The sequence below is a fragment of the Neopelma chrysocephalum genome, unplaced genomic scaffold (genome assembly GCF_003984885.1).
Source record: "Neopelma chrysocephalum unplaced genomic scaffold, ASM398488v2 Primary Assembly neopelma1_73b, whole genome shotgun sequence".
NCBI classification, from domain to species: Eukaryota; Metazoa; Chordata; class Aves; order Passeriformes; family Pipridae; genus Neopelma; species Neopelma chrysocephalum.
In genome coordinates, this window is record NW_020897734.1 from 2,444,212 (window position 1) to 2,468,923 (window position 24,712).

Here is a 24,712-nt window from a genome sequence, read left to right on the forward strand (position 1 = left end):
ATGTGGAAAAGCACAAAACTTTTCAGAGGAGGACCCTGGTATTGCAGTGTTGTTGAAAAACAGATTGCCTACTTTTAGTTCTGGACATGAGGAATGCTCCTTAGTAAGTGCTTGGCTTCCTTTTTTTCCTCTTCTACTGATGCTCTGTTTCAAGTGAAAAAGCCATGAGAAACATGGCTAATCCTCCAGATAATTTAGGAGACCCTTGGCTCCAAGAAGTTATCTTGCCATACTTTGAAATAAATTACTGTCTCACTTTTGATCCCATCTTCACAGCACTAAGCATCTCACCAGAAAACCGTTCCTAGGAACTGAATTCTGCCTTTGCCTTGTGAAATCTTCTTTTTAACAGATCTTATGGTGGTATATGTAAAAAAACCCTTAAACTTCTCCTTACCTCATCCTTTTCGAAGTCTTCATCAATTTCAAACACGTGGCTTGGAATCTTGTCTGGCCTGAAGGATTTGCTGAAATCACAACACATTTTCATGTTTAATGACTGGACCACAAGGGTCCTCTGAGCCAGCAGCTGATGCTGGATCCAGAAGCAACAGCCAAACTGCAGACTATAGAGCACAGAAGACGGATTTCAAGAGACCTACAGCCCCTTACAGCTGGGGAAAGCTAACTTCTGAGTGCATTTCATGGAAATTAAGCACAAGCAGTCTGTAATTAGCTTTCTCTTGTTAGTTGTCTGATTCTGGAAATGTTTTGCTGACTTGCATTTATGCAACAAAGAGATAGAGCAGGCCAAGTTTATCTTCCATCTTGCTAAAAAAGAAGCAAGATCAGACTGCAGATTATTCACAAATCTTAACACAATTTGATCAATTGTGTTACCCCCATTGCTGCTTCACATCCCCGTGAGACCACCAGAACAGACCCACTTCAGCCAATTAGGAAGAAAAAGCATTTAACAAGCTGCCAGCACAGGAGCAGCCTGGACAGGGGTCCAGACATGCCCCAAGTGTGGGCAGTGAGAGCAGGGCAGGCGCCACCACGGAGAAAATAAGAATCCAGCAGAAATCGAAGATGTATGTGCCTGTCTGAGAAACCCAATTAGCTTTGGAGCTGGAATCACTGGCACAGCCCAGCATCTCCAAGCACGTAACTTCCCAGCACTGCCAGCATTAGCAGCAATACCACATCACTGGACTGAAGTTGTCCAGCAGCTTCTCTGTACTGAGAGTACAAGGAAAATCTGCTCAGCACGGGAACACCGTGTGTAGCACACAGGGAACATGAGCCCAGCGGGACAATGAGGCTCCTGATTCGCTCTGAGCAGACACTGCCAACAACTATTTACCCTGCCATGAGTCTGGACTGCAGTCCACCCTCATCCCAAGTGGAGGGGGTGTTTACACACTGGTGGATGGGATGTGAAGCAGTGACCCACACTGACAATACTGTGGGCATCTCCCTGACAGAGCTGAGTGACAATGGCATGGTAACACAAACCACCTCTGGCTCTCTAACCTTCAGAGTGCCCACACCTCTGGAGCAGAGGCTGCTTGTGGGACAGGCATCAGGAAAAGGGCAGACTGCTTCTGCTAAACCCCATCAAACCCCAGCCTTGTGACCACGCATTAGTATTCCAAGGGAGCACGACACTTACCATGGCAACATCCGAAAGTCTCCTGAGTATTCCTCATACTTGTAGTTTACCACGTGCCAGTCAGAGCTGTAGGTTTTAATGCACTGAAAGGAAAACAATACAGCTCTTTGAAAGCTACACCAAGCAAAACAAAACCAGGCACAAGTCGGAAGGGCTACACACTGCTGGGTCTGAACAAGGCTGCTTCACTTGTTTTATGTTGCAATACAGAATTCCATAAGGAACCTTTACAGCACAGAGACAAAAATCACACAGCATCTGGCCTGCCACACAGCTACAGATTTTGTATTTATGTCGCTCCAAGGCTCTAAAAAAGGAGTAGCGATTTGGGAAGAGACTTTTTTCCAGAAAGCACCAATTTTCTCCCCTCAGAAATGTAGGCATCACTTCGCACTTAGTTCCACTGCACTTGGAGGGAGCAGTCCTGGAGAGCAGCACTGTACAGAACAAACCTGCGGCACTCTGGATGCTCCAGGGAGGTTGTGTATCCCCCCTTGCCCTGCTGCATTCCTGCACCTTGCAGCTCAGGCAGGTGGTGCAAAGCCACACACCTTGTCTGTGAACAAAACCCACTGGAAAGACACACTGCACATGAGATGCACATGAGAACCCTCCCATGCAGCCACCCTGCCAACAATTAGTGCTTCCCACAAAGCAAAAACCAAGTGATCTGCAACCCTGCAGATCAGGAGCTACAGCTGAGCATCCTGCCCAAGGGACAAAGTGCTGAAGGCAGGTGTCACGTGGACTTTGCCCCTACCTCTTTGACAAAGAGACTCTGAGCTTTCTTTAGAGCATCTTCTGGCACTGTCGACTGGACAGTCCTTCTCTGTCGGCCGATGACTGAGATCTGCACAAAAAAGGGGAAGATGTCAGTGCAAACTGGGTCTTCAGGGCTTGACACTTGCTTTAAATGAATGTGGTGGGCCTAAATCACCAGTGGGTCATTTTGGTTTTATGTGTCACTGCTGCAGCCAAAATTAACATGTGGGTAATGGTGGAAGTTTTCCAAGGTACACAGGACCGGAGACGAGTGAACCTCAAACATGGGAAACAGCCAGTGCAAACTCACAGATACATCTTCGATCGGAAATATCAGCAGGTCCCGGAGGGGATCACTGTAGATCTGAACTCTGCGTTGAAGGATCACGTTCTCATAGTCCAAGGGTTCCACCACTTTGGTTTTTTCCTGCAGGAAAAATAGAGGATGAAAAAAAAATGACGTATATATAATATCTAAAATAACCAGTAACAAACATCCTGTGCTTAATTAGCCTGATGATTTCAAATTGCGTGACCACTGGACTCTCTGTTACCTCAGCACTCTGACACTCCTGTGCTGCAGGTAACCACCCACGAGCACGTTTTGCAGGAGAGAAATGATGGGTTAAGTTATTTGTGTCTGGTAATAAGCTATGGGAAGAAACAAAGCACTGTGCTGCTCTCCTCAGCACAGTCTCTAATTTCTTAATGGAGCAAGAAATCCTCCAGGACAGGCCACAGCTTTAACAGCTGCAAGATCCAGCATCTTTATGTTTGAGCAGCTCATCTGTACAGCTCAGAAGAAATATGGGCTCCTATGCTGGCTCTGCTCAGCTCAGAGCTGGTTGTGCTTGAGGAGGGGATGAGAGTTGTGCTCTCTCTGGAAATGTGCCGCAGGCAGGATGAGAGCAAGCCTGCTGCTACGACTGCCAGAGCAGGAATCTCATCCCATGGAAGGAAGAACAGCATCCCTCTGGAAAGACAGGAAAGCCCTCTCCATAAATCGCACCTCAGACACAGCCAAAGGCTGGAAAAATCTGGTGCCTAGTTTTGTTCTCACTCACATTTCTGGGAAGCAAGAGGAACCTCTCCAAAATCTCAGGAGTCACAAGCAAATCCACTAGGAGAGCTCCATTACATTCATTATTACACTCATTTTGTATGTGTTACAAGTCCAAAAATGAAACTTAAAAAATTGAGAAAAACACAACTTCTGAAGTAGGCAAGTGCCATCTCAGCTGCCCTGACTGACTTCAGATTTCATGAGCAGGAGTCAGGCCCTCAGCATTGCACTGCGAAAAATCAAACATCACACCAAAAGCCAAACCATGACTCTGTATAGGAATGGTCACAAGAAAACAGGAAGCAAATTTTGACACATCAGCTTTGCCTTGTTTTGAACCTTGACCAAAATCCTGATGCCTGACCCTGCCACAGACAGCGTTTATGAAACCCTCCCAGCAGCGTGTGATGCCACGTGCCTCTGGAGGTGACATCCTTGCAGAATGGCACGTTTGGACTCTCCACCCTCGCAGGAGGAACACTGGATGCTTCCCTATGGGCAGCAAACTTTACCTGCCAGTTGAATGGCATTGCTGGGATGAACTGTTCACACAGACCAGAGCTAAAGACAAGACCAATACAAGGTCTCTTGCTGATTCAGCACAACCTGCAGCCTAAGAAAATGAGCCCAAAATGAGGACAAAAGGCTCAGCATCATCTAACACCACTGAGTAAACAGCCACACCACCAAGAGTACAAACAACTCAATATTTTCCTGTGATGTGAGAGAAGCCAAGAAATCAAGGTTGCTCTTCCAAAACCATTTCTAGCCAGAGGTTTCTGTCCTGTGCCTTTGGCTCCTCAGCTTCTGGGATGCAGTAATGAATGTCTTCAAGGCCTTTGCAGCAAATGTGATCCAGGGTTTTGCTTTAATGACAACTGAGCATCTCCTGTGTTGAAGCAAAGCTGGTGCTGGGACTTTGGGAAGGCAGTTGTCACGTGAGAGGGTAATGGCCCCAGGCAGGAGCTATTTGGGGATAGTCATATTTTAATCTTGTTTTAATCTTTTTCTGAAATGTTGCAGAAAATCTTTGTATGATGATATCTTCTCATATACCAGCACCTTTAAACAACAACGACAAAAAAACAAACAAAGAATTGCAGGAAAAAAAATTCTTTCCATTTTTGCCATATCTGGTAGCTGCTAAAAAGAGAATAAAAATCCAGGGTCTGCAGCAAACCTGAACAGTCCTTTGGGCTGGAGCAGCAAAGGCTGCCTGTAGCTTCTCTCACCCAAAGGACCAGCCCCACTGAGCAGAGGCTATTCCTCTGTCCCAGGTGCATGGCTGGTGCTTTTAATAATTCCAAAAAGCAAAACCAAAATTAAAGCTTTTCCCCACAGCACTTCAGAAACACAAGGCAGGTACCTTTCAAGCTGTGTTTCCCAGCACTGCATCCCAGCAGCAGAGTGACATCCAAGCATCTCTCTGATGGGGGACAGCACAGAGCCTATGTACAATTAAGGCCAGTTTTACCAATGTAAAGGATGCCTGGGTCCTGTGTGAGCCTCCAGGCAGAGCAATTTCTGCACAGCCTTCCACTGAGCACCTACTCTGTCCTGCTGCTGGCTGTCACAGAATCATTAAGGTTGGGAAAGACCTCTAAGGTCACCGAGTCCAACCATTAACCCAGCACTGCCAGGTCCACCACTAAATCATGTCCCCAAGTGCCACATCTACACACGTTTTTAACACTTCCAGATATGGTGGTTCCACCACTTCCCTGGGCAGCCTGTTCCAATGCTTGACCACCCTTTCAATGTAGAAATTTGTCCTAATATCAAATCTAAACATCCCTTGGCACACCTTCGGTCTGTTTCTTCTTGTCCTATTGTTTGTTACCTGGGAGAAGAGACCAACCCCCACCTTCCACAAAGAAACTTCTACTCTTGGCTGGGGAAACTCCTGCCTCAGACAGTTTTGCATCCATAATGTCTTTTTTCCATGCTACAGAAATCCAGCATGGATTAGCTTAGATACCTGAAACAAACTTCCCTTTAGTTGCTCTCTGAAAATTCTGCTTCACTGCTTGCACAGTCCTGAAAAGAACCTCACACGCCTCAGGTTACCAGTGAGAAAGACAAAGGTCCCTTGGCAGAGAGTCCATGCTCAGTGCCAGAGCATCCAGGGACTGCTGCCCGCTCCCTCAGCCGTGGGGGATTTGGGAACAGGGTGGCAAATGCTGCCAGCCACACTGCACACAGAGCACTTCTTCCTCCTGCATCCAAGACCTGAGCTGCACGGGAATTTAATAAGAAAATAAAAAACCCATCTGAAAATGAGACTCTGAAAAACCCAACAGGTAGACAGAGAAAAGGAACTCATTTACTCTCAGTTAGCCTCATGCTCATTAAATGCTTAATTGAATTTGGTTAATCATCTGAAACACTGGTCTTAATGCAGGACAGCACAATGCACTTCTTAAAGTTTGCCAAGCTTTGCAAATTGATGTGAAATAATAGGACATCTATTTGAAAGTCTGGGGCCAGGCATCCCCAAGGCTCGTCTTCCCCACAAGACCAGGCAGGACCCCATGGAGTCCATACACCTACTGGGTGTATGGCTCTGCTGGCCTCTCAAATTTACCTCTCTTGCTGCTGATCACTGCAGCAATCCTGGCAAAACTCAGCAGCATCAGTGGGTTAAAGCAGTGCTATGACCCTGAGCGCTCACATCAACTTCCCTCTCAACTCACTGTAACAGGAAATAAGATTCCCTCTAAGAACCTTCCACAGTGCTGTGGCTTTGGGAACACTGAACTCAGGCCTTCTGATCACACAGTATTTTTAGTCCTTTTTTATTTTGCAACATGGTCCTGGAACTAGGACTGTGTTTCTAAAGATGGCCTTTTAAAAGCTGGGGCTTTGAATAACACTTTTTTTCTAGCTTTGACACCAGCAAGACAAAGTCCTGGCCGTCATTCTCATGGGACTCAATGACAACTAAAGGATAAGGACTGAAAAGGATCCCACATCCTCACATGAGAGGTTCCAAAACCCATACAGCACTGCCCACCACAGATTCAAAAAAAATCCTTAGAACTCACTACAGCCCTTCCAGTCTTGTGAATTTAATAATATTGGAAAAAAATGTGTTGTGCAGGCTGGTGCTGTGATCTGTATCCCACAAACCAGTGCTGGGCCCTGTGACACACAGCTCATAACCCAGGGAGCGCCAGGAAGGTTGTGCACTGCCACCCAGATGGGTTCTGCAGCACCCACAGGCAGGCATTTCTCCTCTGGAGCTGTTAGAAATACAGCCCCAGAGTTCTCCTTACCCAAGGTGTGCTGATTCCCTGTCTCAGCACACAGCAGCCCTCTATCACCTGCAGCTCAGTGTCACACACCCAGCACACCACCCAGTCTGTCACAGGCCACAACAGGAACCACAGCAATGTCTCTAAAGAGAAGCCAAAAGATGCAGGTCAAGCTGTTTGTTAGCAAAGAAGCTGCTCACAGAAGGACATGGCCTGTGTCCTGCCTGCTGTCAAGGAAACAAACTCCTCCACCCATCCTGAACTGTGCAGGCTTGCCCAGCAGGGCCAGGCATGCTCCTGTCCCTGCAAACAGACCTGTGGAGTAAGGAGGGAGCCATTCCAAATATTTTTTGCCTTTTGGCCCAGCGGGGCTGGAGTTAAAGCTTTAAATGCTGAAAATCAGATTTCAAAGTAGTTTTCCTGAAGAGCTTGGTTGAAGCACACACCTCCTAACATCCCAGGCTCAGACTGTGCTGCCCAGTGCTGTCACAACAGCAGATGGCACCCACCAAAGTCATTATGAAAGCAGAGGAAAAACTATTACACTAAAGTAATTAGAGTCTTAGAAACCACAAAATCCTCCACAGGGGAAGCCAATACCGAAGTACAAAGAAATGCTGCCAGTCCAGCAACAAAATCAATCCATTTCTGCAGGAGAAACCGTGCAGCGCTGTCAAAGGCATCCTGTGCTCTCTGGCACACACACAGCAGATATTCACCCAGGGCAGGCACTGTGATGCTCCTCAGGCTCCTCTGACCTCCTGTGGAACAGCAGCACTGGCAGGTTGGAGCGAGCTGCTCTCTCCTGTGGTTCCTGTGGATGTAGCACCCGAGCACACTCAGCAGCAGCTCCAGCCCAAAGCATCACAGCCCACTGTGCCGGGATAAAAAGCAAAACCCATGGGAAATGCCTCACATAAAACATAAAAATGATTTTAAACAAGGATAACAGGAGAGCAGTGCACCTTCCTACATAAGACTCTCTTTAAAAAAACCACTGGTTCGAGCCCAACACACCAACATGGGGCCATGTGGAGCACATGGAAGAGGATCATCTGCTGTGCTGGAGACCCCATCCATGCTGGGTCACAAGGCTGCACTTGGACAACGGCACAGGCAGAACAACAGCCTGTCTATTGGAGTATTGACTCCACACCACAAGCAACTTGGCTGGCATTTTAACAGGAAATTCAATGAAATTACTTCAACAGAAACATGCCCACAAACACCAACGTAAGGCTCTGCCTTTGGCCAAGCACGAGCACAGAGAGCCTGGCACAAGGGAAACCCCCAGTGAGGTCCTCGTCCTCAGTGCCCTGTTTGTCCCACTGCCCTCTGACAGCCCGATCCCAAAACCCTCCGGACAGAAACAACCAGAGAGAGAGCAAAGGAAAAGTTTAGCAAAGGGAATTACCCATTAACAAAGAGGGGGAAACTTCAGAAGTCAGACTGAATTGTCACCTTTCTGTGTCCATTCGCAAAGCCTATAAAATTCCTCATATTTGCTTTATAAACAAAGGCTCATGATGACAGCTGGGGATGTTCATGTGGGGAAGTATGGGAAATAACATTTCTATTTTAAACTTTTAGTGCCTGAAAAACAGTAGCCACCTGTCTTCTAGTGTTCTGCATTTGAATACCATACAAACATGCCACTTTGTTATATGATTAATGTTTTTCTGAGGTCCTTTTCTCCCAGAATTACAACACGTATAACCCAGGTGATGTGAACGTTCAGAAAGCGAAAGAAAGATGTTTTTTTAAAACAGCAGCCAAAGGAAAACTATGAGAAAGCTTTTGTATTTTCAGTCCTTTCAGTCTGGCTCTCATTTAAAGCAATATCCAGAGAGGAAAATGGCAAAGCCAGCTGGTTTGGCTCCACTGTAACCGGTTCGATGGTCACTGTGCAATGACACAAGGCCTGCAGTGGCTGCCAGCACACTTTATCTGTTGCACAGCGGAAGCCCAGCCCAAGAGCTGCACCAGGCTCGACTTTCACTTCTCATGGCACTAACAGCCAGCACAAACACTCACACAGCCCTGCAACGCTTCCTCCTGCCTCCCACTGAAAAACTTGCGGGTTCGGCTGCACCCGACACGTGGTGTTTTCTCACAACCTCAGAAATGAAGCCCTACCCAGTGTGTGCATCCACTCCAAAGCAGCAAGAGAGGCAACTGAGATGAATATTAACAGTGCTGGTTCTTTAGAGTAGCTGAAGGGAGAAGAGGAAATAGCACAGGCCACACGTACATCTAACTGTACACATAAATACATAAACATATCTCAGGGTGCACAACTGTTCCCCAAATTTTTGCGACCATTCTACAGCCTATTTGCTGCCTCACCTGTTGCAAACCTGTAGTGCACTGACATGGAAAGACAGGCAAAGCCCAAATTTTAAAACAAATCCCAAAGGGCCAATTAGGTGAAATACAACAGAAAACAAGAGGAAAAGTCAATATGAGGAATTAAAAGCTAAAGAGGGCGGGGAAATGGAAGCATACAACTACCCTTTGGACACATTTATAACAGTCACATCACTTCTGAGACAGGAAACAGCCCTGGGCAGAGGGACCACTTCCCACCACAATACGCAATCTGGAGATGTGAGGATACCTCAAAAACAGGAGAGAGAACTCCCTATTTTCTTATTTTGCTCATGAAACCTTACAGTACATGGGAGAATTAAAGTGATGCCTGGGAACTGAGCAAATTCACTTTGCAAACTGTATGGGCATATGGAATTGAGCAATTTCTATCAACGGAAAAGTTCTTCCACAGCCAGGGATTTAGAGATCAGGTCAGGGCAAACTCAAATTGTGTGGTCTTTCAGGGCTTTCTTTTTTTTTTTTTGAAATCACATTTGTGACTGTTCACTTTTTCCACCTCCAATGCCTGCACTGCCATCTGATCCCATTTACACACTCTCACTCAAGTTTGCAGGAAGGCTATGGAGCTTCATTTACAAAATCTGAGACTCATGGATAATTCATCATTCCAGGATCCTGGGCATAAGAAAGAACAACCAAAAGTGGCAAAACCCGGGTTTGGCCATCCAGCGCCTGGAACCACCCTCTGCAAAGCCAGAATAAAGTCTGTGCCTAAAAAACTTTGCATTCAAAAGTACAGGAGAAAGGGAAGAGATGGAAACAGACATCAGGGGAGGAAGGGCAAGTAGGGAGACAGTGTGAGTCAGCACATATGGCAGCAGTCGCAACACGACACAGCCTTGCTGCTGCCAAGAGGTTTGTGGGCTTCTCAGCAAAGCCACATTTTGGGAAGAAATCAGCAGGGAGGCAATGAAGCAGCTCTCAGCAGGTGATGGGGAGCTTGTGTCCATGAGCCTGCTGCAAACCCAGCACGTGGCTGGATGTAGCAGATGCGCAGAGATGGGACACGGTAAAACCACAAGGATGAAAAATAGTTGATAAAGCTGGGTATGAGCAGGCCAAAACTATTTTTACACTGACCAGAGAGAAGGAAGGTTAAATAGACAAGAAGAATGTCCCAACAGGAATCCTGGCTGTGCTGAAGACACCAAAACACTGAGAGACCACAGGGGAAACATCTGCACCTGGGACAGGGAAGGGGGACGGGCTGTAAGGTGGGCATGCAAACACACGAAATGGAAAGGGAGGGAAACCTCACCAGAAGGAGGAGGAGCAGGGGAAGCAGGAAGAAAGGAGGATGTCAGGAGCTGGTCCAAGGTGGTACAGGGGTGGGTGAGATGGGGAATGTGGGTGTTGCTCACCTGGGGATGAAGCTGTGCAGGGGCCACGTCATGGGAAGCAAGACTTGTGTGAAGGCTGGGGCTGTGTAGCTGGGAGAGGCAGGAGATGGAGTCAGGGAGACCAAGAGGGGATAGTGGAGAAGGTGTGTGCTGCAGACAGGAGAGGAGCCCCATGGGCAATCAGGAAGGGAAGAGGTGAGGAGAAGGAGCCTGACAGGGAGTGATCAGGAGCCAACATAACTCAGAGCAATGCTCTGCACAGCCCTCCATGGACAGCAGGTGAGCAGCCCCTGAAACAGCTCCTGACAGCTCCAATGTGCCACTGCCAGGGCCCCAGCTGCCCCACGGGCACTGCCTGCTGCAGGGCAGCCTGTGCTGCACCCCACTCCCTGCTCACCCAGGTCCTGCATCCCAGAGAGAAGCTGGCAGAAATAACTTGCAAGGATGCTCACAGCATGTGGATGCACATGGATGTTTTGTGGCCCTGAGCACCAAGAGGAAAGCAGGACACAGACTTGCAAAGGCTGGACCAACAGACAGGAGCAGATCAGTGGCATGCCAGGCCTCCAAAGGCCAGTCTGTGCCACACTCCAGCTCTAAATGCAGTGCCAGCAGCACAAGGCTGCTGTACCCCACTCTTTCCCTGCTCTGTATTACATGGAGATAGGCTGTGTCTGACAGGAGCTCTCAGAGAAATAAAAAGCCATGTGGCAGGGAAGGGGAGGATGGGTGCACAGTCCTGGCACCCTGCAAGAAAACACTTGCAGTGGAAATGACTCACTCTTTCCATCTGAAAGCATGGAGCAAAAGCCAGCCCCCTCTCCTATGCTTCCCTCTACCCCACTCAAGTTCTGTGCAAACCAACCCACACCTCTCCCCTCCTGCACTGATGGTCCTGGCTGGCAGCAGAACCTCATTTTAGCACTGCAAATGGCAGACTGGGTTATGGCAACCTCGATGTCTCCTTTTTCAGAGTAATGCCCAATTCTCTAGTGACAAAGTGCCTGCAGTTATCAGCACTGTCTCCAAGAGTGGTGCAGCATCAGTGTGAGACATCAGCTTGGAGAAGGCTTGAATGAACAGTCAAAAAGTTGATGTCAATGTAGACAGGCAAACATTTACTTGTCATTATTAGACCTAGCAAATAAAACAAATTCAGCCCTTCAAGGGCTGAATCTGTCTTCAGATTGGCTTAGAAATTACAGGAAGTCAGGATAATCAACATATGACTTTTCATTTCCCTTCCACTTACTCAGAAGTGGACACCACACTTACAGCCTTTAGCAGATCCCATTTTGAAGCTGAGTTCTGCAACCACAAGGGCCAATAACACTGTTTTTTTCCTGAAAGCTTGAGATTCTTGCATAATCACTTAAGCAAAGGAAACAGAAAGCAGCTGCATTGGAATGAAGCAGTGAGAGTTCACAGCCCAACTGTAAGTGGCTCAGCCTAGAAGGCAGTGCTGCCACTCCAGCCCACCTGCACTTCACCTTCACACATCACCTCTGAAAAATTATGCCTTGAACAAGTGCAGAGTCAGCAGAAAAGCACTGTTGGTAGTGGGGGCAAGGCCCATCTCTGGCATGAGCACACATTTGAGGTGATCCAGCACTGTTCTTGCACAGGCAGTGGTTTAGGACAGGTATCTGAGATAGCTTTCAGTACCCTATACCCCTGTGCTTGACCTTCCTCAGGACCTCTGAGCACTTCTGTGTGACAGACACCAGTGTCAGCTCAGTACAGACTCCTACAGTGCCTCCAGTCCCCAGGCACAGCACCTGAAGTCCTGTGAGTCCCTGCCTGCACAGGTACATCCTGGCACACATCCAGCCCTTCTCCTCGAGGAGCAGAGGGAGGGATCAGAGCAGCTCTACGTCAGCCAAACTGCACCTGCATCCAGCTGAGCATCTGCCGCAGAGCATGAGATGTGAAAACACGTCACAGCTTTGATTTTCTCCTCCAAAAATAATAGCGCTGATAGAATCTGGCAAAAGGGTACTGGTTTCTATGGGACAGCTGAAGTTCTGCCAGATAGGACTCCTCAAAACATTCTGTAAGCACAGGCATGCTAAAAAAGGAAAATAGTAATTACAATGACAATAATACATGTTATTTATTTAAATTCTTAACTGGAACATCCCGAAGTGCTTTTCACATGTCACTTGTATTTCATCATTTATTTATGTAGTATCAGTTTTATATTTAGCATCCAGTTCCAGAATAGCCAGCTTCAGAACATCTTAAAGCAATTAATGGCACATAAGCAGAACCCCTCCCTTTCCTGTCTGTCTTAAACTCTTGTTTTTCACTAAGAAACCACTTGCACATGGGGCCAAGCCAACTGCGCAGCTGCTGCCCGAAGGGAGGAGGCAGAACACTCCTCATCGAGCTGGGACGGGGTGAAGAGACTTGTTCAAGCCCACAGAGCAACACCGGGGAAAAACGGAGCAGGAAGTTGCAAGATAGTTTTGAGTTGCCTCAGCAACACAGCAAACACCCCAGCAGTGCAGTCAGACCCAAAGATGTCAGCGGTGGTTTAAGCAGCTCAGGAAGTTGTTTGTCTCAGCCTCATCTATGCTCCATTTTCTGGCTGCAGACATCGGATACAGGTGTAAACAGCTGCAGCAGCTGCAGAGTTAAACTCTGTTCTCCCCAGCAAATGCAGGAGGGGCTGTGGATGGGCTCTGTGAGGGACGGGCTCTGCGAAGCTTCAACCCACCCACAGACAAAATGCTGCCATCAACAGAAACACCTCAACGTTTCCCCAGGTACAGACATCCATACAAGCTCCAGCATCATGCAACAGCACAAGGGAGTGCTCAGGGCTCCCCAGGCACAGAGGGAAAGGTAGAATTGTGAGGAAAACCTGTCTGAGTCCAGCACAACTTTCCTGGAGCCCCAAACTGCCATGGAAAGTGGTTGTTTGTTGGCATCTGGGTTTGCCTCCCTGAACACCAGCTCTGCAGGCATTCAGCCCACCCCAGCCAGTGCTATCATCTCCCTCCAAGAGATGGAGACTTCCTTTCCCTCTCCCAACCATATCTCTTCTACCTGCCCCTATCACAAACCCAGCTCCTGCCAAGCCTCTCGTGTCCCCTTGCCCCTCCATCCCTTTCTGGCTGATGCACCACTTCCCTCAAGTCCCTGCTCCAGCTAACCCCCATGTCCCCAAGGACTGAGCCACAGAGCCATGGGCTTGGCAGGCTGACAGAGCCCTGGCAGACATGGAGTCAGCTGCCATCCTGAGCTGTGGCTTCCTCCAGACCTCTGGGAGATGTGCCCCGCTCCTCACACAGACACTGCCATCCAGCCCACATCCCAGGGTCCTGACTCCTGCCAAAGCAGGTACATGTATGGCTGCTACGGAGCAACGTACAGCACTCTGACATCACCAGGTCCTAATACTGCACAAGGGAGATTTTTCTGGCCCCACCCATGCAGTGTCCTCACTCTGGGGACAGAGGGACCAGGCTGCTGAGGGGATGTCACCCAGCATGGAGCCAGGAGCAGGATGAGAGAGCGGGAAGCACTGTGGACCAAAACACACAGGGTCTCCTTCCAGACACAACCACTCCCCAGGAACAGCCCTGTGACAGGGGATATTAATAGGGAGAGAAGAAACTGCATTTCAGCAAGAAAGGAGAGAGGGGTGAGAAAGGGGTCAGGAAGAAGCAGCCCTGACCCCATTAGAGAAGCAGCAGGAGGCAGGAAAAAACTGTAAAGATAAGTGAGGGCTGTGTTGAAGGAAAGAGGAGCCAGCAAAGGGAGAGCTTTGATTTGTACTTTTTAAGGGAATGAAAGAGATGGAAAGAGTTGGTGGCAGGGAAACATATTCTAGCATTTTTAAGATGACAGCAATGGTCACAAAGGTATATGAAACTACTCTTTTCTTCCTTGGACAAAGCAGGAGTGAGGAGGCCAATTAACCGGGGATGCTGAAGCACACGTGTGCCCCATGCCTGGCTGCTGTTCAGCTCTGTGTGTGACCGTGACTTGCATTCTCAGGCCACAGAAATGTCAAAAGCTTTGTGCATTTTCGCATCATTAGATATAATAAATCAGCATGCAAAGGGCTAAGTGAAATGATGAAAGAGCCACCCAGCTGCATATAGAAAAGGACTCTACACTATACACTACAGCAGGTAGTCCTGGTTCAAATGCTCGTGGTCCTTGGGGGAGATATCTGCAAATATCTCCAGATACCAGAAGAGGCTGAAACAAAGCCCAGGAGCCATCCCCCTCACTGGAATCTGAGTGCACCAAATCCCCACTGCATTGCTGGCATTAGCTGCAGGCACCACCACCAACCATCTGTTCCAGGCGTTTCACTGCATTGACAGTGGTGGGTCGGGGCAGATGCTGCCAATGCAGGGACACCTGCATTTTTATGATACTGTCCTTGGCACACAACAAACCGCTCTCTGCCTAGCCCAGCAAGTGCTAAAACCCCAGCTAACAAAATGTGATAAGAGGTACACACATGTAAGGCCTGGATGCTTTGTTCTTCTCCCAGTGCTTTTCCTATAATGGGTGGGAGGACACACACATTTAAATGATAACTTAGGAAGGATAAGATTTAATGCCCATCAAAAGCTTGTCATCGTCTCCAAAAGCCTCAAGAAATGGATACACTGACTGGAGCTCATCCTCTGGCAGCCATTCCTCAGCACACAGGCATTCATGGGGAGCAAGGGATTGCCCCATCTCTTCTGGACTGGGTATCAGAAGGAGATATGCCAGAGATTTGGCCACAAATAGCTGCAGAGGTCACTTGGAGCCTTGCTCTTCTCCATCAACCCATGCCCCTCATCCACTCCACAAGTGGTGTGAGCTCAGGCAGGAGCAAACCCGGCCACTTCCCTGGCACACGTTGCCCAGGGCCATGCCACGGCACTCAGCCAGCACTGGGCTAAATCCAGCCCCTCACAGCACACGAGAACCAAGTCAGGAAAGCATGTGATTAATTCCAAGAATGCGTTTAAGCATTTTCTTGAATAAGCCCCTGTGAACAACGTTCCCTCCACAAATACTTCCACAGAAGCCACCCCAGTGAGCTGTGGTGGCCGGCTCTGGAGGCACCCGGCCACAGTAGGCAAATCCTGCCCTGGCTGAACCAACTGCAAAGCTCCCACCCACTTACACAGGGGCAGAGTTTCCTCCCATGCCTCATACATGTCTCTTTCTCTATGTAAATTGTGCAAACACAGCATGTTGACAACCCCCAGGGGGAACATGCATACATTCCGTGTCTCTCTTGAGCGCAAAGATCACTACAAACGCTGCATATAAACAGGCTTCACATTGATCAAAGTGAATTTAGCTTATTAAAAGAGGACTGTATGCAGAAAGCTGATTTCCTCTGCATGAGCATAAATTGAGATGCTAATAATATAGTTTAAGCTGAAAAAAAGAAACCACAGAAAGAACAAAATGCCTTTTTGCCTCCAGTCAAAACCTTCTTAGTATCACTATTAAGGCGCTTTTTATCTCCTTTTTGTAACTGACTGAAACTGAGCCACCCATACGAACCCAGTCCAGCCAGGATCAAACAAAACCCATCTCCTCCTGGCACGCTGCCCACCGTCTCACGGTGAGGTTTCAGGGAGCACATCCCACAGCACCACATAACACAGAGAGCAGACACTCGCCTTGGATACCTCTGCATGGCAAGGATCGATGCAATTGTTTGCAAGCAGAGGTTCTCCCACACTGCAATTGCTGGGAGTTCCCGTGCTGGCAGAGGTGTGGCCAAGAGCTGAGTGTGCCTGGGTGCCACCAATCTGTGCCCTGGGGTGCCTGGAGATGCACTGGGTTGGCAGACACTCAGTATGGGCAAATCCTTTGCAGCTGCTCCTTCTCAGATAAGATGCTCTGGCTCTGCACCCTTTGTAAATCTCTACGGCAAAGCAGTAAGTGCATCTTTAGTTAATCTGTATAGAAATGATCTAAAGAAAATCAGAGTAATTGTGTGAGACTTAAAATTGCCACCAGATGAGTAGGTTTGGCAGCACTGTGGGAAAATGCATCATCTGAGTTTTGTCAAGTGCTTGCTGCTCTGATCTTGTGTCTCCCACACATTTTATTTCTCTGTCACGACACAGAAAATGACACCTCTGGAAAACCTGCAACTGGCTTGAGACTCAGCTCTCTCTCCTTGCGGGAGCTGAGCCCCTGCTGAACATCACTCCCAAGGAGAGAGGGGAGGCACAGGGAGACCCTGTCTCAGTTTTGGCCTTACAACCACACAGAAGCAAGTGACCATGTGCAGCTGATCTGATACTGAGGCAGAAAGAAGAGCCTTTGCTATTGTCCTGTCAGTGCCACAACACTTGAGATCTCATTCACACACATGTGCTCTTAAATGGCTCAACTCCTTCATGGAGTGAAGGAGAGGTGCACAGGCACCTCCATCGCAACGAGGACCACACACCTGAGCACACGTGCATCCTGCTGGCAAGTGTCTGAGCTCTGTGACTGCTCAGGTCCCACATCAGCCAATGACTTGGAGCAGGGTTCCCCTGCCCTGCTGCTCAACTGTCCCATTATTACTCAGCAACATCCTCAGTGTGGAGGGCATGGGAGGAGGGTGACTGCACTGAAGGTCTGAACCAGAATCACCCATGTCCCTCCACTGGCAAAGGTCCTGGCTGCTCTCCTTGAGCTCTAGCCCAGGTGCCTCTCGCAGGTATCATCAGCACTTCAGCTCTGAAGTTGCACTTCTAACCCAGTATTGTACTGTTGGTGCCCCAAAGTTTAAGTTGCAGGTCATCTCTTGGTTAAGAATGGTTTAAGTTATCATACTTGGGCTTTGACTGCTCCTTTCTTTAACCTAATCCTAAAATTTTCCTTTATCTTCTAGAAAGTCATTTATCCCACCTGCCAACTAATGCTTTCACTAAATTTGTTTGTTTAAACAGTGACCTTGTTTGTCAATTAGTCTGCCAAAACTCCATCCCCAGTTGTAATCAGTAGCACACATCAGGGAGCATTCAAAGCTGAAATTGATACAATCTGCCCTGCAGCTTCGGGAAGAAAAGCGCACAGAGAGAGCCCGGGGTTCCCACACACCCCGGCTGCCTGCGGCACCCCAGGCACTCGCTGCTCTGCAGGGCTGTGCCTGCTTTCAAGGGATTCCCACTGAACTATTTCTTCTGAGCCCAAACCTTCCCTACACAGCCCGTCTGTGAACATGATGCAAGGCCAGAATGACAGCCAGGACACTGGAAACAGCAGCAGAGCCCAAAGTGAACTGTACATCATTCCCAATCCTTCCCACAGGGCCCAAAGTGCTTCCCAGCTCCCCAACACAGCCTGTGCTTACTTTCACTACAAAAGCTCCAGGTTACAGCTCCGTTTAGACCATAGCAGGAACAGCTCTAACTGCATCCTAGCAGCTGGTCCAAAGGGCAATGGGTGAACACAGGTACTCCAGGACACCTTGGAAAGGGACAATCTCCCCTCACTGCTGATGTCCAGCCACCACCATATCCAACACCTCCCTTTCACAAGCACAAAGGAGCAAAGCCCTGCCAAAGTCAACAACCAAACTCCCACCAACTTCAGTCCAGCTCTGCAAACCAAAGAGAAGCATAAACACTCTCCTTGCACTAGAGAGTCATTAATGGAAAACCAGGGACAGAAATAAGATGACATTCTTCACTGCACCTGCAGGGCAGCACTTTTGGAAACACAGTGTAGCAGACATCACACTGGCTCAGGCTGGCTGTGCAGGAGCACGGCGCTCCTGGCTGGAGATGCGTCTCCTTTAATACACAAATTGTGGCTCTGTACAAGCTGACCACTTCCATGATGTTAAAAGCTTTCTTCACTGAGATGGTTTCATTTATGAGTATTTCATTCACTGACTACAAATGTCTTCTTAGTCCAGACGGTTCCTTGTCTCGAGGAGTGCCCTGAATGCCCAAAGTCTTGAGCTCAACCAACACACTGAAAGAGCCCTATAGCACCCACTCCTCAGGTGGATGAAGGTGTGTGCTCCGGAACCTGCAGCATTAGCTCTGCTCCCCATTCCTTCATCTCATCCATGCTCACCACCACAGATCCCCACGTTTTCAGCAAGACTGCCCCAAGGCAAGCAGACAGACAAGGCACCTGACAGGATCACAGAGGGACAGGCAGGGTGTCCCCCAGGGCCTGAAGAGCATTAAACTACTCACACGCTTTCATTGACTTTTTATTGACCTGCTGTGTCCAGGCTGCAGGAAGGGGATGGGATCCTGCCAGGCAAAGTCTCTAGTGCAACTCCAGTCTGCTTCAGAAAGTCCCAGCTCGTGGAACACACAGCACCACGTGGTGCCAGCCTGCTCCATCCAGTCACCAAGCACCAGCCCCTGCTCCCCACATATCCATGGGCCATTGGTGAGCTCAGCACTGCCGCAGGGTGAGGCACAGCTGGGACCACAGCCTGCTGGCACACTCCTGATGCTGGGCCCTTCGATCTCCCCCACACTGCCCATGGCAAGGAGGGGGCAGATGGGTAGGGGATGTGCACCATCAGCACCAAGACTGAGCCTCACCTTGGGATCAGGATCAGAAACTATAAGCTTTCAGTCTCCCCCTCTCTCCACCATCATTTCCCGGAATCCTCTCTGCACCCTCCCAACAGCCAGCACACCAGTGTGCACAGACATCCCTTCCTCACAGGACAATGCACTAACAGATGGAGAGGAACCACCTTTTTCTTGGAATCACCTGAAAAGCATGAACCTTAACCTTAATTACTGAGGGTGGCAAAAATGCCATCTAAGACAGTCCTATAACCTTGTGCCAGCTCCGTCCCCACTCCTTGATCACTGCAGTGTCTTACGGTTCTTCCTAGTGATGCAGAAGTGCTGGGATTTATCCATTGCTATTGAACTGCCAAAAGCAGGAAAGTCTGCCAAGACCTAGGGATCAGAGACACCTGCCCTCATCCTCCTTTGGCACTTGGCTGCCAACACACCAGGCAGCACAGCAGCTCTGGGGATTTGCCTGCCAGAAAGACAGAGAAGTTGGCAGGGGCAGTGTGGGCAATGAAACACTAGAAAGGATCAGAAAGAGAGCGGCTGCTGATGGATGCTGGACTCTGACAGCTTCTTTGGGTTCCTGTCAAGGTTTTATTTATCTTCATCTGCAGTCCCACCCATCCCTTCCCTTTCTGACACTCCCACTCACCCCTTCCCTCCCTGAGCTTCCTGGCACAGGTGGATACCAAAGCTCTTCTGGTCCTATACACACAATTTCATTTTTAATCAGAGGTTCCATCAGCTTGTACAAAACATTTGTCTCTGTGTATTGTTGATGAAAGAGGGAAAGCAAATCACATGTAAGCCCATAAGGATCCCTAAACAACCGCACATTGGAAGCAAAACTAGCGCTAGGAAGTCAGGCTGGATTATCACCATGGCTTTAGAAATCAGTAAATTTTCAAGAAAACTCTGTTTTTAAAAGATTTGTTCAAACTCCTCAATTTGTTTAACAGCACAAGCCATTTAATCTAATAGTAGAGAACTAACAGGACTTATTCCCTGAACTTGTACTGCACTTTCTGCATATCCCATTGACTAACCTTCCTTCCATCAGAGTCAAGGTCAAAGTTGATTACACGCTAGAGTAATTCAATGAGCACCAGTGCAATCCATCCAACAAAGCCCTGGGAAGCTGTGAGTTGACCCCGGCATCCTCCCAGGGCACAGCGCTAACGTTTGCACAGCTGTGAGCACAACAAAGACAACCTGCTGCAGCATCCCACATGCGGGGATGAAACCCATCTGATAACGCACGTGACGTTCACCCCAGACATTTGAGCGCGATTCCCGGGATATTGCGGGCTCCTGGCTTACGCCAATGCCCGTGCCTCTCCCTCACCTTGCCAGGCCGTGCCCTTCAGTCCTGCCCTATCTATGTGCCAGTTTCACGCTGCCTGAACCCTGTGGAAGGTGGGCTCTGTTACCTGTTTGCTCAGTGCCCTGAACCGACAGATTCCCATTAATTCTTGCTCGCACCACCCAGCCACTAACTCACGCCAGGTGGATAAAGTGCCGCTTCCCTGCGCTCCTCTCAGCTTTGAGCGGTGCCGAGGGGCGCGGTGACGGCAGGTGGGATGGCATGGTACAAACACACGGAGAGGATCCCAAAGAGGGATCCCTTCCGCATCCCCTGCCTTGCCCAGCCGCGCCCGCCCATCTCTCGCACAGCGCTTCCCAAACCCTGCCCCGCCGCGCCCTGAGCATCCCCCGCTCTGCCCAGCGCCGACCCAGCTCTGCCCCTTCTCCAGCCCCTGCCCAACCCCTTCCTCTTCCTCTCCCCGCGATCGGTGCATCCCCTGCCCAGCTCTGCCCCTTCTCCCGGCGCATCCCCTGCCCAGCTCTGCCCCTTCCCCGGGCGCCGAGCGGGACCCGCGGCCCCGCCCGGGCTGTGCCCGCGCTCACCAGCACGAAGGAGCTGCGCACCGCCTCGGACACGCTCTGCCGCAGCTCGGCCGCCGTGCCCGGCTTGCTGAGCCGCTTCGTGAACTTCCTCACTTCCGACATGGCGACATGGTCCGAGCCGAGCCAAACCCAGGCGAGCCGAGCCGATCCGCGGGCTGGTGCCTCTCCGCTTCCCTCCCTCGCTGCCGGCGGGCGGGCGCGGCCGGGCCGGGGCGGGCGGAGCCGCGGGGCGGGATCGGGAGGGTCCCTGCTCGCCCCGCCCCGCCCGGCCCCGCTTTGTCCCCGCCGCAGGTGCCCCCGGGCCGGCCACGGACACGCGGACAGCCCCGGGCTGGGGCGGTGCCTCGGCCCGGCACGGCCAGATCGTGACCCGCTCCCCGCTGGGGCTCCGCGGACGCAGCCCCGGTTTGCCCAGGCAAGGGCACAGGTGCCGGGGCTCACCCGAGGGCAGCAGCCTCCGGCTGAAGTGGCTGGACACTGAGAACAATACCCCGCGGAGGGTCGGTGCCGAATGGGACACTGGTCCGTTTGGGCTGGTGGTCCCCGTGTGGCTCTGCCCAAGGTGCGTCCCCGCTCTACCGGCTGTTCCTGCAAGGCTGAGCTGGATCCAGGGCAAGATCTTTTTACAGAGCATCTCTGTTCTGGTTGTGGCTGGGATAATTTTCTCCACGGTAGTTGGTATAGGGCTGTGTTTTGGGTTTGTGCTGGAAACAGTGTTGATGATTAGGATGTTTTCGTTACTGCCGAGCAGCGCTTACAGAGTCAAGGGCTTTTCTGCTGCTCAACCCAGCCCACCAGTGCAACAAGGAGTTGGGAAAGGACACAGCCAGAACTGCTGACCCCACGGGATATCCTAGACCACATGCCATCATATTCCTGGTATAAAGCTGGGGTAGAAGGAGGAAGTGGGGACTTTCAGAGTGGCTTCCTAAGTCACGCCTGCTGGAGCCCTCCTTTCCTAGGAAGAACTTGCCTGCCCATGGGAAGTGGTGAATTAATTCCTTGTTTTGCTTTACCTATTGAACTGTCTTTATTTCAACCCATGAGTTGTATCACTTTTACCCTTCCAGTTCTCCCACCCCCATCCCACTGGGGGGAAGGGATGGAACAGCTGGGGCTAAGTAGCCATCAGGGATTAAACCAGAAAATCTCCAACCTATAGGGTTTGCTACAGGAAAGTGCTTTGATGAGAGAGACCACAATCCCCTGTGCCTGCCCAGCTGCAAAAGCAAGAAGTAAGGATTTAAGAGAACGTTCCTTAGGACTTAATTCCTAGTCCTCGTTACTTTGTACACTGCTTTTAAGGATGGTGATTTTGAAATTACAACAGAGAGCCACTGATCCTTTGTTTTCTACATTAAAGCCTTATAATTTTTTTTACTTATTTCATTGTGTCGTATCTTCACAGCAAGACGCTGAATTGAATAGAGTTGCCCTATAGTCATATGCTTGAGGAATTTACACACATTCTGCCATATGGCTGATTAAATACTATCTACAAGGATCTCACTGGAATTATAAGCACGCTGTAAGTCACACAACATATAGAGAAATTGTTTTGATTATGGGAGCCAATCTGTAGGGGGTAATGAATACAGCTATTATGATCCAAGCCATTCAAAATGTTATTTGTGACTTCTAAAGCATGCAAGCCAGTTATTGTTCTGCTTTTTAGCAGTTCACTGAAGGGGCAGCAGACACCATTTCGTATGAAACATTGCTCTGATTTTTTACACCAGAGGCAAAACAAATCCAAAAGTTTATTGTAAATTATCAAATATCTATGAAATGAGGGACAAAGAAAAAAAAGAGTTGATGAGCTGGAGAACTTGCATTTTCACAAAGCTTTTCAAAACCTAAGTTAAGAAGCGAAAGCCTTTGGGATGCACAATTCCAGCAGCAGTGCACTGAGGTTCACTTCCTTATCCCCACACCCATGATCTTTCTTGGAGAGATTTTACCAGCCTCTTCAGATCACCACAGTACACAGCTCTAGAGACTGCACTGCAATGAACTGGCAAATAAAATTGTTAGGTCTCATTCACCTGGCCTCAAGAGGACAAATAACATGATGTTTGCCACAGAATGGGGTAGCCCTGTTTATCCTGGCTCCTCAGAGCAGGCTGGGCACTGCAGGAGAGCACAAGCCAGCACAGCACCAATGACTGGAGTCAACACTTGTGGCAGAGCCATTTCTGGACATTTAGGAACAGCTCCGAGAACCAGAGTGTTTGTCCAGGGGCTGAGGAGAAGAGAGCTGTGACAAGTCACTTGACAAGAAATAAAATCCTCCCTAAAGCACCCGCCCCCTTTTTTATCCAGTCAGAAGCAAAGGGTTCCTACTAAGATTACAAGCTTGGTTTGGTGCCAGCCAGGGGCTGCATCTGATCAGCTGCCCATGAGCATCCTACTCAACTGAGCTCCGCAGCCAGGGAAGACCAGTGAACAGTGGAGCTGTTTTTTGAAGCAAAGCATGAAAACAAAAGGAAAATAGAAGCAATGGGAAGGACACATCACATGAAAACAACTCGCAGAAAGCTGTGACTCCCTCTTGGGAACATCAGAAACGTCAGAATAAGAGTCTCAAGCACAAGGAGTGTTAAGGCAAGATGACAGCAGCCACAGCACTGCTGCGACAGACAAGCCCAAAGTTGCAAGGATTGTAGTTTTCATCTCCTTTTTTACAGGGAAGAAAGGCAGCCAAGAACACACATGGGCATTCTGGAGGTGCCGAGGAGTTACACTGCCTCAGATGACCAAACTTCCTTGAACACAGTCTACCATGGGGAGCTCACAGACTCAACCGTGCTAACATTTCCACCTCTTCATTGAGACTACAGACTTGAGGTCCCCCATGTCACTTTGATCCCACACCTGCCTGACTGATCAGAGGGGGAACAGCAGCACCAGCTTGTAGTGCTCAGTGAGGATATGCACTGGAAGGTACAGCCAACCTGGCTGAAACAGCTCTTTTGCCACCTCCTCCCCAGATCTGCTGGACAGCACCGACTACAAGAAAAGAAAGTTTGCAGAGGACACTGTATTAGTCTGATAGTAGAATCCTTCCCACTTACCAGAAGCATTGTAGCACAGAGGATGCATCAAGGAAAAATATCTTTTTTTTTTTTACTAACATCTATCAGTGCAGCTCGCACAGATATAAGGTCTGGAACCACATATAAGGGACTCCAGGACCAACTCTGCAAACCTCCCAGAGGTGCTGAAGGGTTAATGACAGGTTTAGGATTTAATTGCTCACAAGCCATCCAAGATAAAAGGCACTTGATATTATTAGCCAATAATCCCATTTTTCACTGCCTTCACTGGTTATCTGTGGGCATTTTAATCACCTGCAAATGGCCTGTCCCAGAAAAACACTTATCTATGCGATCAGCCTTAAGCAGGTGATTAACCAAGTGCTTTACTGCATTGGAGAGGGTCCTGCACTCCTGCAAGGAACTGCAGGACTCAGTAACCCAGATCCAGATGTGCTTTTTTGCTGGGCAGGGAGAGGATTATATATGCCACTACATTTTCCATTTCCCAGCTTCAAAATTCTTTTTGAGATACAGCTGTGATATTTTAATGTTTTTCAAATACTTCAAAATTAAAAAAAAAACAAACAAAACCCAAACACCTTATGATTACATCTGCACACTTACCTCTCTTGACAGCAAAGCCAAGACACAGACTGCCCCAGGTCCACATGTGAAGAGCTCCTTGAGCAATACTTTTTGTGCAGCTCGTGCCTCCTTGCCAAAACAAGGGAAAAATTATGTCCTCAGCTGCACAGGCCACCAGCCAGCACTCCTGGTGTGCTCAGGGGACATCCAGGTGTGCCACCAGGACAGGTATAA

The 24,712-nt window shown here is 49.2% G+C and overlaps 1 protein-coding gene across 7 annotated transcripts in view; it reads right to left on the minus strand.

Moving 5' to 3' along the window:
- The window catches only part of DOCK11 (dedicator of cytokinesis 11), an 81,008-nt gene extending 59,977 nt beyond the window's left edge, over positions 1-21,031 (minus strand). For all 7 annotated transcript variants that reach the window (XM_027687176.1, XM_027687180.1, XM_027687178.1 and 4 more), the window contains exons 1-5: positions 20,856-21,031; positions 2,688-2,804; positions 2,376-2,465; positions 1,616-1,698; positions 398-467 (exon numbers count right to left, since the gene is read on the minus strand). In XM_027687176.1, the coding sequence (XP_027542977.1) occupies positions 398-467; positions 1,616-1,698; positions 2,376-2,465; positions 2,688-2,804; positions 20,856-20,957 (462 nt within the window). In that variant the 5' untranslated portion in view covers positions 20,958-21,031. The remainder of the gene's footprint in view (positions 1-397; positions 468-1,615; positions 1,699-2,375; positions 2,466-2,687; positions 2,805-20,855) is intronic.
- Positions 21,032-24,712: the final 3,681 nt, after the last annotated feature.